Below are 14,339 nucleotides of genomic sequence, written 5' to 3'. Positions count from 1 at the left end.
ATAAAATCAACATGCAGAAATCTGTTGCATTTCTATATGCCAATAATGAAGCAGCAGAAAAAGAAATAGAGGAATCTATTCCATTTGCAATTGCATCAAAAACAATGTTACCTAGGAATAAACCTAACTAAAAGATCTATACTCTGAAAAGTATAAAGAAATTGAAAGGGACACAAAGAAATGGAAAAGAATTCCATGCTCATGGATTGGAAGAACATCGTTAAAATGTCTATACTACCCAAAGCAATATACACTTGTAATGCAACCCCTATCAAAATTACATTATTAGGTATTTACCCAAAGAATAAAAAAATACAGATTTGAAAGGGTGCATACACACCAATGTTTATAGCAGCATTATCAACAATAGCCAAACTATGGAGAGTGCCCAACGTCCACTGACTGATGAATGGAAAAAGAAGATGTGGTGTATATCTATACAATGTAATATTAGTCATCAGAAGGAATGACATCTTGCCATTTGCAAAAATGTGGATGAAGCTAGAATGTATTATGCTAAATGAAATAACTCAATCAGAGAAAGACAAATACCATATGATTGCACTCATTTGTGGAATTTAAGAAACAAAGCAGATGAACATATGGCAAGAGGAGGAAAAAAAGAGAAGAGAGGGGAAACAAAACCACAAAAGACTCTTAATGATAGAGAACAAACTGAAAGTTGATGGAGGGAAGTGAGTGGGAGATTGACTCGATGGGTGATGGGCATTAAGGAGGGAACTTGTTTTGATGAGAGCACTGAGTGTTGTATGTAAGTGATGAATTACTGAATTCCACTCCTGAAACTAAATTGCACTGTATGTTAACTAAAATTTAAATAAATTTATAAATAAATAAATAGTATAAACTCAGGAAAAAATCAACAAAAGTCCAACCACAAAAATGAGAAACCTTCATCAGTAGGAGGACCAAAAGTAATAGGCAGTATTTGTTAATTGTCAAACATATGGTATAGAATAGATGCTTGTCTTCCAAAGGAAGGAGATATCGTGGTGGAAGCCTTCTTCAGGAAGGAGAAATTTTGAAATGTAAACAAGAAGGGTACATACCCTATGACTTATTAATTTATAATGAATGTCAAAGAAACTTCCACATGCATACCGGAAGACATGTATAGCAAAACACTGGAGACAACCTACATGCCCACTGACAGGAGAATAAATCAATGGTGGTATACACACAGAATGACATAGTATACAGTGGTAAAAATGAATGAATCACAGCTACAGGAAAAACATGGATGGATATGGTAGCATGATGTGGAATAAAAAAGTAAGTCCCGGGGCGCCTGGGTGGCTCAGTCGGTTAAGCGTCTGACTTTGGCTCAGGTCATGATCTCGCGATTCATGAGTTCGAGCCCCGCATCAGGCTCTGTGCTGACAGCTCAGAGCCTGGAGCCTGTTTCAGATTCTGTGTCTCCCTCTCTCTCTGCCCCTCCCCTGCTCATGCTCTGTCTCTCTCTGTCTCAAAAATAAATAAAAACATTTAAAAAAAATAAGTCCCATAAAACTATATATATACATACATACACACACGCACGCACACATATATATATGAACACTCAGTGCTCATCAAAACAAGTGCCCTCCTTAATGCCCATCACCCATTGAGCCAATCTCCCACCCACTTCCCTCCATCAACTTTCAGTTTGTTCTCTATCATGAAGAGTCTCTTGTGGTTTTCAAAAATGAACTACTGGGACCTCATCAAAACAAAAAGCTTCTGTACAGCAAAGGAAACAATCAGCAAAACTAAAAGGCAATCGACAGAATGGGAGAAGATATTTGCAAACGACGTGTCAGATAAAGGGTTAGTATCCAGAATCTATAAAGAACTTCTCAAACTCAACACCCAAAACACAAATAATCCAGTGAAGAAATGGGCAAAAGACATGAATAGACACTTCTCCAAAGAAGACATCCAGATGGCCAACTGACACATGAAAACATGCTCAACATCACTCATCATCAGGGAAATCCAAATCAAAACCACAATGAGATACCACCTTACACCTGTCAGAATGGCTCACATTAACAACTCAGGCAACAACAGATGTTGGCGAGGATGCGGAGAAAGAGGATCTCTTTTGCATTGTTGGTGGCAGTGCAAGCTGGTACAGCCACTCTGGAAAACAGTATGGAGGTGCCTCAAAAAACTAAAAATAGAACTACCCTACGACCCAGCAATTGCACTACTAAGCATTTATCCATGGGATACAGGTGTGCTGTTTCGAAGGGACACATGCACGCCCATGTTTATAGCAGCACTATCAACAACAGCCACAGTATGGAAAGAACCCAAATGTCCATGGATGGATGAATGGATAAAGAAGATGTGGTGTATGTATACAATGCAGTATTACTCAGCAATCAAAAAGAATCAAAAGAAATCTTGCCATTTGCAACTACGTGGATGGAACTGGAGGGTATTATGCTAAGTGAAATTAGTCAGTCAGAGAAAGACAAAAATCATATGACTTCACTCATATGAGGACTTTAAGAGACAAAACAGATGAACATAAGGGAAGGGACACAAAAATAATATAAAAATAGGGAGGGGGACAAAACAGAAGAGACTCATAAATATGGAGAACAAACAGAGGGTTGCTGGAGGGGTTGTGGGAGGGGGGGATGAACTAAATGGGTAAGGGGCACTAAGGAATCTACTCCTGAGATCATTGTTGCACCATATGCTAACTAATTTGGATGTAAATTTTAAAAAATAAAAAATAAAATCAAATAAATAAAAATAAATAAGTAAAATAGTATTTAAAAAAAAAGAGTCTCTTGTGGTTTTGTTTCCCTCTCTTCTCTTTTTTCCTTGTCTTCCCATATGTTCATCTGCTTTGTTTCTTAAATTCCACATATAAGTGCAATCATATGGTATTTGTCTTTCTCTGATTGAGTTATTTCACTTAGATAATACATCTAGCTTCATCCACATCTATGTATATATATATGTGTGTGTATATGTATGTATGTATGTGTGTGTGTATATATATATAGATATAGATATAGATATAGATATAGATATAGATATAGATATAGTTGATGTCCTTTTCCTGAAATTTTCAAATAGGCCAAACTAAACTACATGTTGTTTAGAAGTGCACACGCAAACACACACACACACAATAACACTACTGGGAAAATAAAAGGAAGGGAAAGATAATGCAAAAGCAAAATCGCAGGTTATTGATGGGGCTGTGGGGGGGCAGGGGATGAAACAGGGTAGGAGCATGGAGTAAGATGTGTTATTGCAAATGCTTAAGTTTGGCAGCACATTCATAATTGTACAATTAAAAAAATAGAAGAGATGTGGATGCAGAAGTGTGTAAGGCATTGTCAGGACCATGAGTAGAATGGAGATACTAGGGCAAATAATTTCTATATGGTATTATGGGTAGATATTATTGGAAAATGAACTGGATCTGTATATGGTAGGACTTTTCCCCCTATCTCTTAATTTTTATTTATCTTTAATTTTTAAATTTCAGCATAGTTAACATACTATGTTACATGAGGTTCAGGTGTACAACATAGTGATTCAGCTTCTCAATATATTGTGCTATGCTTACCTCAAGTATATCGTCATCTGTCACTGAATATGGTAGGACTTTGAACCAGGAATTGCATACTGCAAATTGTGTTTATTTTTCATTTTAGTTTTTGTTTTTGCATGTTGATATATTTTTATTCTTTACAATAATTGGGGAGTGTGTTTATGATTATTTAAATACCATGATTAATAAAAGCCATAAATTTGTCTTAGTGCCTTTGAGGTTCATTCCAGTTGTGTGATATGTATATATGTATGTATGTATGTATGTATGCATGTATGTATTTATTAATTTTTTTTATTTAAGTATAACCAACACACAATGTTACATTAGATTTAGGTGTACAACATAGTGATTTAACTTTTCTATCTGTTATGCTATGCTCCCCTCAAGTGTAGATACCATCTGTCACCATACAAAGCTATTACAATATTATTGACTATATCCCCTATGCTATGTCTTTTATTCATGTGACTTATTCATTCTATAACAAGAAGCCTGTATCTCCCACTCCCCTTCACACTTTTTGTCCATCTCCCCACCCACCTTCCCTCTGGCAACCATCAGTTTGCTCTCTGTATTTATAGGCCTGATTCTGCTTTTTGTTGTAAGTTGTTTTGATTTAATTTTATAAATATGTATTGAGACTTACTATTGGTAATCTAATTATGTATAAAGTGACTAACACTGGTTTGGGATTATGGAATTAGGAATGGAGAAGAGTGGCAACAAGATATATTGCCAAAGGCTAACAGGATAGGATTAAGTGGCCTATTGGATATGGAAGGTAAAAAGTAGGGAGGAGTCAGAGTTGACCCTGGAGTTTCAGCTGGCTGAGTGGTGGAGTTAAAAAAACAAAACAGAAACAGGGAAGATGACACAGGATATTGTGAGTTCAATACAGGAAGTCACTGTAAGATGTTTCATTAGGCTTTGAGATGCTTTTGATATACCTGGTTTTCCATGGGGAGCAGTTGTCAGGGGCTTCAGTCTGCTATAAAAGGGGAATGAAAATTTCCCCCATAGATAAATGAACTTTTGATTAGTTCTTCATTTTGTGTTTATGTCTTTTAGCTAAACTACACATCCAATTTCCAAAGCCACACCCTGGTCAAGAAGTGAGGATGTCTTCAAAACAATTTCAGAAATACATACAGTTGGTTGTATCTGAACTCAGGGGCAATGAAGATCATGTTCTGGAAACTGTTGTGGAGTTTCTGATGAATGCTTTAGAAAGGAGCCCTACTGAGAACCTGAGGAATTGTGCCAGGCGGAAGTGGCTATACCGAATCCAACATGCTGCAGAGACAAGCGGGGTATCTTTGGAGCCAGTGTACACCGAGACCTTTAAGGCCCTCACCCAGGTATGTTTTTCTAAAGTGAAATATAAGAGGAAAAATTTCCTCCTAGTATGTGATGTTCAATGGTTGCAAAGGGGGAGCACACTAAATTCTCTTGAAAAATTACTGAGTACTGCTATAGATGTTTCGTTCATTCCAAAACATTACAGTGACCCAAAGCCTAGGAAAGACACAACAGGAATGATTGCAGGTTGGGAAGGTAGCAGTAGAGAGGCATAAGAGACAGAATTGTGTCTTGGGATTTCTAATTTCATTTGTGCTGAGAGTCAATAAGCTTGGAGAAGACAATAGGCTAATATTGAAAAATACCAGTAAGGAGATGGTACAGGCAGTTCAAGCTACATTTCCCTTGAAAAATGTTTTAGGAGTCAGTTTAAAAAGGAACTATTTAGGGTCGTCTGGGTGGCTCAGTCAGTTGAGCATCCAACTCCTGATTTTGGCTTAGGTCATGATCCCAAGGTCATGGGATCGGACCCTGTGTGGGGTTCTCGCTGAGTATGGAGCCTGGTTAAGACTCTCTCGCTCTCCCTCTGCCCCTCTCCCCTGCTTGCACACACTGTCTCTCTCTTCCTCTAAAATGAAACAAATTTTAAAGGAACAATTTAAGGGGCACCTAGTTGGCTCAGTCAGTTAAGTGTCTGACTCTTGGTTTCCACTCAGGTCATGATCTCATGGTTCATCAAATCGAGCCCCATGTTGGACTCTGTGCTGACAGCATGGAGCCTGCTTAGGATTCTCTCTCTCTCCTCTCTCTCTGCCCCTCCCCCCACTTGCTGACTCTCTTTCTGTCTCAAAATAAACATTAAAATTTTTAAAAGAAACTATTTAAATCATAAGGTCATTAGGAAGTAGGATCCAATATCACACAATATTTCATTGCCTAGAAACAAGCTGATACTATTATAGAATCATGTCAGTTAAAACACATGACTCTGATGGACCACTGCCCACAGCTTTGCCACCCCCTCAGGCACTCCCAGCTTGCTGCCCCTCCCGGACAGAAACAGCCAGCATGGCTGAGATAGATAGATAGATAGATAGATAGATAGATAGATAGATAGAGATAGATAGAAATCACAGATTCCACTAGTCCAGGGAACTTGGAGCCATTCAGCTCAATTAAATAGCAGCACTTAATTAATGGATTCATCAACTGAATGGCTGAATTTTCCAATGTACTTTGAAATGGTGTGACCAGGAGCAGAAGACCAATCTAGAAAAACAAGTATTACTCCAACTTGTTTCAGAGGTCTGTGGTACCCTGAGAGAAATCTTACTACATTTGCTAGTTACTCTATAGATCTTTTATGTAGAAAAGGAAGAATAAAGGCAAAAGGAAAAAAATACATGAAAAGTAAACCCAGTGCTTGCTTCAACAGCACAAAGACTAAAATTGGAACAATACAGAGAAGATTAGCATGGCCCCTGCCCAAGGATGTCATGCTAATTTGTGAAGCATTCAATATTTTTCCAAAAATGAAAAGAAAAAAAAAAAAGCAAACCCAAATATATAGAAAGGGAAGGCAAAAATCAAGGAAAACATTTTTCATGTCCCCAAATTATGGACATGCTCAATAATGTGTCAACACAATATTGTTAATAACATAATAATATTTTAGGTACAGAGAATTTTCTGTTATTTTAGTTAGAAATAGTAGTTGCATAAACTCTGAAATCTGAGACCCCAGAAATTTTTTCCTGGCATAAATCAAATATCATAGCCAAACTATGTTAAGAATTCCCTGAGAGCATTTTTTCCTTTAGAGTAGATGGTGAAAATGTACTCAAGAAATATGAGTTAAATGAAGCCATATTCTTGCCCTGGCCCTCTAAGATAAATACTTTTAACTGAAGCTGAGACAATATGACTATAGTCCAAAGGGATACAAGTTTTAAACCTCTAAATTTGAGAAGACTTGAGAGATTTTTTTTTTAGTCTAGTTGACATAAAGTAAATCCATTCCATTCATTAAAACTCAGATTTGGGGGGCATTTGGGTGGCTCAGTTGGTTAGGCGTCCAACTTTTGATTTTAGCTCAGGTCATGATCTCACAGTTGTAGAATCTAGCCCCTCATCAGGCTCCACACTCACTGCGGAGATTCTCTCTCTCTCTCTCTCTCTCTCTCTCTCTCTCTCTCTCCCTCTCCCTCCTTCTCTCTCTCTCTCTCTCTCTCTCTCTCTCTCTCTCTCTCTGTCTCTCTCAAATAAAAAACAAAACCAAAAACTCAGGTTTAGGAGACAGCTGTGGTGTCAGCCTTTTCCCCGCTGCCCATGAATGGTAATTATTGTGGTCAGATGCACAAACTGGCTAATGATGGGAGACGAGATTAAGAGAATAACTCTTAATCACCAAATACATCATCAGAAACATTTTGACATAGGATGCTGAATCCCATGGAAATAAGAAGATCAGTGCTCACATTTCCCTCTTAGAAGAAAACAGACTACTGCCTGATAGAGGGAATGTTCTATTGAGGAACGTAGCTTCTACTTTAGATGATGCTCCATTTGTACTGAACAGGGTACTCTACAGGGACATGAAGGGAATCAGGTAAGAATTTCTTGAAGAGGTTGGTTTTACACTTCTAAAAAAAATAGTTCCCTTTCTGAAATAAACTAGTATAGAAATCCCAGTTAACTTCCCAAGAGAGAAAGACCTCAGGCCACCAATGCTTCTGGAGTGGGAGGTGATGGGTTTCCAGTCTTAAATAATTTCACCTGGTCAATTCTAGAGCTGACTCCTAGGCAGTGATTTGCCATGTTGGAACTCTGCCTCACAACATCAGCTCAATTATTTCTGCCTGCTTTATAAGTTATGTCTCCAGCATCCTGTTCATATATGTTTTCTCTGGTATGAGCTAAGCTTGCTTTTTAATCTTTTTCTAAAGTCAGACTCTCCAAACTAGTAATTTCATGAGTCCACTTCTCTGACATATAATGACAATAACTATGAATGGAGAATTGATCTTTTTTTTTTTTTTTTCCTTGCTTTATTCTTTATTCACAGGCAGAGAGAGGTGGCTTCTCGAAAACCTCCCTATTAGTTAGAGTGCCTCTTTTTCTTTTTTTTTTTTTTTTTTTTATTTTTTTTTTTTCTGAAATTTATTGACAAATTGGTTTCCATACAACACCCAGTGCTCATCCCAAAAGGTGCCCTCCTCAATACCCATCACCCACCCTCTCCTCCCTCCCACCCCCCATCAACCCTCAGTTTGTTCTCAGTTTTTTACAGTCTCTTATGCTTTGGCTCTCTCCCATTCTAACCTCTTTTTTTTTTTTTTTTCTCCTTCCCCTCCCCCATGGGTTCCTGCCAAGTTTCTCAGGATCCACATAAGAGTGAGACCATATGGTATCTGTCTTTCTCTGTATGGCTTATTTCACTTAGCATCACACTCTCCAGTTCCATCCACGTTGCTACAAAAGGCCATATTTCATTTTTTCTCATTGCCATGTAATATTCCATTGTGTATATAAACCACAATTTCTTTATCCATTCATCAGTTGATGGACATTTAGGCTCTTTCCATAATTTGGCTATTGTTGAGAGTGCTGCTATGAACATTGGGGTACAAGTGGCCCTATGCATCAGTGCTCCTGTATCCCTTGGATAAATTCCTAGCAGTGCTATTGCTGGGTCATAGGGTAGGTCTATTTTTAATTTTCTGAGGAACCTCCACACTGCTTTCCAGAGCGGCTGCACCAATTTGCATTCCCACCAACAGTGCAAGAGGGTTCCCGTTTCTCCACATCCTCTCCAGCATCTATAGTCTCCTGATTTGTTCATTTTGGCCACTCTGACTGGCGTGAGGTGATACCTGAGTGTGGTTTTGATTTGTATTTCCCTGATAAGGAGCGACGCTGAACATCTTTTCATGTGCCTGTTGGCCATCCGGATGTCTTCTTTAGAGAAGTGTCTATTCATGTTTTCTGCCCATTTCTTCACTGGGTTATTTGTTTTTCGGGTGTGGAGTTTGGTGAGCTCTTTATAGATTTTGGATACTAGCCCTTTGTCCGATATGTCATTTGCGAATATCTTTTCCCATTCCGTTGGTTGCCTTTTAGTTTTGTTGGTTGTTTCCTTTGCTGTGCAGAAGCTTTTTATCTTCATAAGGTCCCAGGAATTCACTTTTGCTTTTAATTCCCTTGCCTTTGGGGATGTGTCGAGTAAGAGATTGCTACGGCTGAGGTCAGAGAGGTCTTTTCCTGCTTTCTCCTCTAAGGTTTTGATGGTTTCCTGTCTCACATTTAGGTCCTTTATCCATTTTGAGTTTATTTTTGTGAATGGTGTGAGAAAGTGGTCTAGTTTCAACCTTCTGCATGTTGCTGTCCAGTTCTCCCAGCACCATTTGTTAAAGAGGCTGTCTTTTTTCCATTGGATGTTCTTTCCTGCTTTGTCAAAGATGAGTTGGCCATACGTTTGTGGGTCTAGTTCTGGGGTTTCTATTCTATTCCATTGGTCTATGTGTCTGTTTTGGTGCCAATACCATGCTGTCTTGATGATGACAGCTTTGTAGTAGAGGCTAAAGTCTGGGATTGTGATGCCTCCTGCTTTGGTCTTCTTCTTCAAAATTCCTTTGGCTATTCGGGGCCTTTTGTGGTTCCATATGAATTTTAGGATGGCTTGTTCTAGTTTCGAGAAGAATGCTGGTGCAATTTTGATTGGGATTGCATTGAATGTGTAGATAGCTTTGGGTAGTATTGACATTTTGACAATATTTATTTTTCCAATCCATGAGCAGGGAATGTCTTTCCATTTCTTTAAATCTTCTTCAATTTCCTTCAGAAGCTTTCTATAGTTTTCAGCATACAGATCCTTTACATCTTTGGTTAGATTTATTCCTAGGTATTTTATGCTTCTTGGTGCAATTGTGAATGGGATCAGTTTCTTTATTTGTCTTTCTGTTGCTTCATTGTTAGTGTATAAGAATGCAACTGATTTCTGTACATTGATTTTGTATCCTGCAACTTTGCTGAATTCCTGTATCAGTTCTAGCAGACTTTTGGTGGAGTCTATCGGATTTTCCATGTATAATATCATGTCATCTGCAAAAAGCGAAAGCTTGACTTCATCTTTGCCAATTTTGATGCCTTTGATTTCCTTTTGTTGTCTGATTGCTGATGCTAGAACTTCCAGCACTATGTTAAACAGCAGCGGTGAGAGTGGGCATCCTTGTCGTGTTCCTGATCTCAGGGAAAAAGCTTTCAGTTTTTCCCCGTTGAGGATGATGTTAGCTGTGGGCTTTTCATAAATGGCTTTTATGATCTTTAAGTATGTTCCTTCTATCCCGACTTTCTCAAGGGTTTTTATTAAGAAAGGGTGCTGGATTTTGTCGAAGGCCTTTTCTGCATCGATTGACAGGATCATATGGTTCTTCTCTCTTTTTTTGTTAATGTGATGTATCACGTTGATTGATTTGCGAATGTTGAACCAGCCCTGCATCCCAGGAATGAATCCCACTTGATCATGGTGAATAATTCTTTTTATATGCCGTTGAATTCGATTTGCTAGTATCTTATTGAGAATTTTTGCATCCATATTCATCAGGGATATTGGCCTGTAGTTCTCTTTTTTTACTGGGTCTCTGTCTGGTTTAGGAATCAAAGTAATACTGGCTTCATAGAATGAGTCTGGAAGTTTTCCTTCCCTTTCTATTTCTTGGAATAGCTTGAGAAGGATAGGTATTATCTCTGCTTTAAACGTCTGGTAGAACTCCCCTGGGAAGCCATCTGGTCCTGGACTCTTATTTGTTGGGAGATTTTTGATAACCGATTCAATTTCTTCGCTGGTTATGGGTCTGTTCAAGCTTTCTATTTCCTCCTGATTGAGTTTTGGAAGCGTGTGGGTGTTCAGGAATTCGTCCATTTCTTCCAGGTTGTCCAATTTGTTGGCATATAAGTTTTCATAGTATTCCCTGATAATTGTTTGTATCTCTGAGGGATTGGTTGTAATAATTCCATTTTCATTCATGATTTTATCTATTTGGGTCATCTCCCTTTTCTTTTTGAGAAGCCTGGCTAGAGGTTTGTCAATTTTGTTTATTTTTTCAAAAAACCAACTCTTGGTTTCGTTGATCTGCTCTACAGTTTTTTTAGTTTCTATATTGTTTATTTCTGCTCTGATCTTTATTATTTCTCTTCTTCTGCTGGGCTTAGGCTGCCTTTGCTGTTCTGCTTCTAGTTCCTTTAGGTGTGCTGTTAGATTTTGTATTTGGGATTTTTCTTGTTTCTTGAGATAGGCCTGGATTGCAATGTATTTTCCTCTCAGGACTGCCTTTGCTGCGTCCCAAAGCGTTTGGATTGTTGTATTTTCATTTTCGTTTGTTTCCATATATTTTTTAATTTCTTCTCTAATTGCCTGGTTGACCCACTCATTCGTTAGTAGGGTGTTCTTTAACCTCCATGCTTTTGGAGGTTTTCCAGACTTTTTCCTGTGGTTGATTTCAAGCTTCATGGCATTGTGGTCTGAAAGTAAGCATGGTATAATTTCAATTCTTGTAAACTTATGAAGGGCTGTTTTGTGACCCAGTATATGATCTATCTTGGAGAATGTTCCATGTGCACTCGAGAAGAAAGTATATTCTGTTGCTTTGGGATGCAGAGTTCTAAATATATCTGTCAAGTCCATCTCATCCAATGTCTCATTCAGGGCCCTTGTTTCTTTATTGACCGTGTGTCTAGATGATCTATCCATTTCTGTAAGTGGTGTATTAAAGTCCCCTGCAATTACCACATTCTTATCAATAAGGTTGCTTATGTTTATGAGTAATTGTTTTATATATTTGGGGGCTCCGGTATTCGGTGCATAGACATTGATAATTGTTAGCTCTTCCTGATGGATAGACCCTGTAACTATTATATAATGTCCTTCTTCATCTCTTGTTACAGCCTTTAATTTAAAGTCTAGTTTGTCTGATATAAGTATGGCTACTCCAGCTTTCTTTTGGCTTCCAGTCGCATGATAAATAGTTCTCCATCCCCTCACTCTCAATCTAAAGGTGTCCTCAGGTCTAAAATGAGTCTCTTGTAGACAGCAAATAGATGGGTCTTGTTTTTTTATCCATTCTGATACCCTATGTCTTTTGGTTGGCGCATTTAATCCATTTACATTCAGTGTTATTATAGAAAGATACGGGTTTAGAGTCATTGTGATGTCTGTATGTTTTATGCTTATAGTGATGTCTCTGGGACTTTGTCTCACAGGGTCCCCCTTAGGATCTCTTGTAGGGCTGGTTTAGTGGTGACAAATTCCTTCAGTTTTTGTTTGTTTGGGAAGACCTTTATCTCTCCTTCTATTCTAAATGACAGACTTGCTGGATAAAGGATTCTTGGCTGCATATTTTTTCTGTCTAGCACACTGAAAATCTCTTGCCAATTCTTTCTGGCCTGCCAAGTTTCAAAAGAGAGATCAGTCACGAGTCTTATAGGTCTCCCTTTATATGTGAGGGCACGTTTACCCCTTGCTGCTTTCAGAATTTTCTCTTTATCCTTGTATTTTGCCAGTTTCACTATGATATGTCGTGCAGAAGATCGATTCAAGTTACGTCTGAAGGGAGTTCTCTGTGCCTCTTGGATTTCAATGCCTTTTTCCTTCCCCAGTTCAGGGAAGTTCTCAGCTATGATTTCTTCAAGTACCCCTTCAGCACCTTTCCCTCTCTCTTCCTCCTCTGGGATACCAATTATGCGTATATTATTTCTTTTTAGTGTATCACTTAATTCTCTAATTTTCCCCTCATACTCCTGGATTTTTTTATCTCTCTTTTTCTCAGCTTCCTCTTTTTCCATAACTTTATCTTCTAGTTCACCTATTCTCTCCTCTGCCTCTTCAAGCCGAGCTGTGGTGGTTTCCATTTTGTTATGCATTTCGTTTAAAGCGTTTTTCAGCTCCTCGTGACTGTTCCTTAGTCCCTTGATCTCTGTAGCAAGAGATTCTCTGCTGTCCTGTATACTGTTTTCAAGCCCAGCGATTAATTTTATGACTATTATTCTAAATTCACTTTCTGTTATATTATTTAAATCCTTTTTGATCAGCTCATTAGCTGTTGTTATTTCCTGGAGATTCTTCTGAGGGGAGTTCTTCCGCTTGGTCATTTTGGATAGTCCCTGGCGTGGTGAGGACCTGCAGGGCACTTCCCCTGTGCTGTGGTGTATACCTGGAGTTGGTGGGCGGGGCCGCAGTCAGACCTGATGTCTGCCCCCAGCCCACCGCTGGGGCCACAGTCAGACTGGTGTGTGCCTTCTCTTCCCCTCTCCTAGGGGCGGGATTCACTGTGGAGTGGTGTGGCCCGTCTGGGCTACTTGCACCCTGCCAGGCTTGTGATGCTGGGGATCTGGTGTATTAGCTGGGGTGGGTAGGCAAGGTGCTTGGGGGCAGGAGGGGCAGGCTTAGATCGCTTCTCCTTAGGTGATCCACTTCAGGAGGGGCCCTGTGGCAGCGGGAGAGAGTCAGATCCGCTGGCTGCCGGAGGTTTGGCTCCGCAGAAGCGCAGAGTTGGGTGTTTGCGCGGAGCGAGCAAGTTCCCTGGCAGGAACCGGTTCGCTTTGGGATTTCGGCTGGGGGATGGGCGGGGGAAATGGCGCTGGCGAGCGCCTTTGTTCCCCACCAAACTGAGCTCTGTTGTCAGGGGGCTCAGCAGCTCTCCCTCCCTTTGTCCTCCAGCCTTCCCGCTTTCCGAGCAGAGCTGTTAATTTCTGACCTCCCAGACGCTAAGTCGCGCTTGCTGTCGGAACACAGTCCGCCCGGCCCCTCCGCTTTTGCAAGCCCGACTCGGGGGCTCTGCTTGGCCGGCGAGCCGCCCCTCCGCCCCGGCTCCCTCCCGCCAGTCCGTGGAGCGCGCACCGCCTCGCCGCCCTTCCTACCCTCTTCCGTGGGCCTCTTGTCTGCGTTTGGCTCCGGCGACTCTGTTCTGCTAATCCTCTGGCGGTTTTCTGGGTTATTTAGGCAGGTGTAGATGGAATCTAAGTGATCAGCAGGACGTGCGGTGAGCCCAGCGTCCTCCTAAGCCGCCATCTTGCCGCCGAATCGAATTGATCTAATTTCCTGCACGGTTTCATCTAAAGCCTTCTCCCGTGCCTTTCTACCACCTTCTAATTCCTATTCCTCAGCTTTACAGTAGTGGATGAAGGGAAGCCAATACATGTCCCCCAGGTTCAGCACCATGGGAACGTCTTCTTCTGGAACAATTCCATCAAGAAGAGTGATCAAAATGGTTCATTCCTGGCTCTGCCTCTTCAGGATGCATATATGAGGGTCTTTGGGGTCATGGCTGTTGACACCCTAAGAGATCCCCAAAAAATAAACGTCTTTGTGCCTCATGAGATCAGATTCTATCAGGTAAGTCATGGAGGAATTCTTCAAGAGCAATGGTAAGATGGCCTCTCCTTCTATACTTTTTAAAAA

At 40.1% G+C, this 14,339-nt stretch overlaps 1 protein-coding gene and 1 non-coding gene across 2 annotated transcripts in view; both read left to right on the top strand.

The window, feature by feature from the left end:
• EFCAB5 (EF-hand calcium binding domain 5) overlaps window positions 1-14,339 on the top strand; it is a 194,975-nt gene that overhangs the window by 148,506 nt on the left and 32,130 nt on the right. Inside the window, 3 exon segments of the mRNA XM_043585552.1 lie at window positions 4,655-4,944; window positions 7,324-7,493; window positions 14,045-14,273. Of these exon segments, the coding sequence (XP_043441487.1) occupies window positions 4,655-4,944; window positions 7,324-7,493; window positions 14,045-14,273 (689 nt within the window).
• LOC122486290 lies at window positions 6,305-6,411 on the top strand. Its single transcript, XR_006298127.1, has one exon. It is a non-coding gene; the product is annotated as a U6 spliceosomal RNA (small nuclear RNA).

Source organism: Prionailurus bengalensis, chromosome E1 (genome assembly GCF_016509475.1).
Source record: "Prionailurus bengalensis isolate Pbe53 chromosome E1, Fcat_Pben_1.1_paternal_pri, whole genome shotgun sequence".
NCBI classification, from domain to species: Eukaryota; Metazoa; Chordata; class Mammalia; order Carnivora; family Felidae; genus Prionailurus; species Prionailurus bengalensis.
Note: the sequence above shows the minus strand (reverse complement) of the source record. Positions and strands in the feature narration are given on the sequence as shown.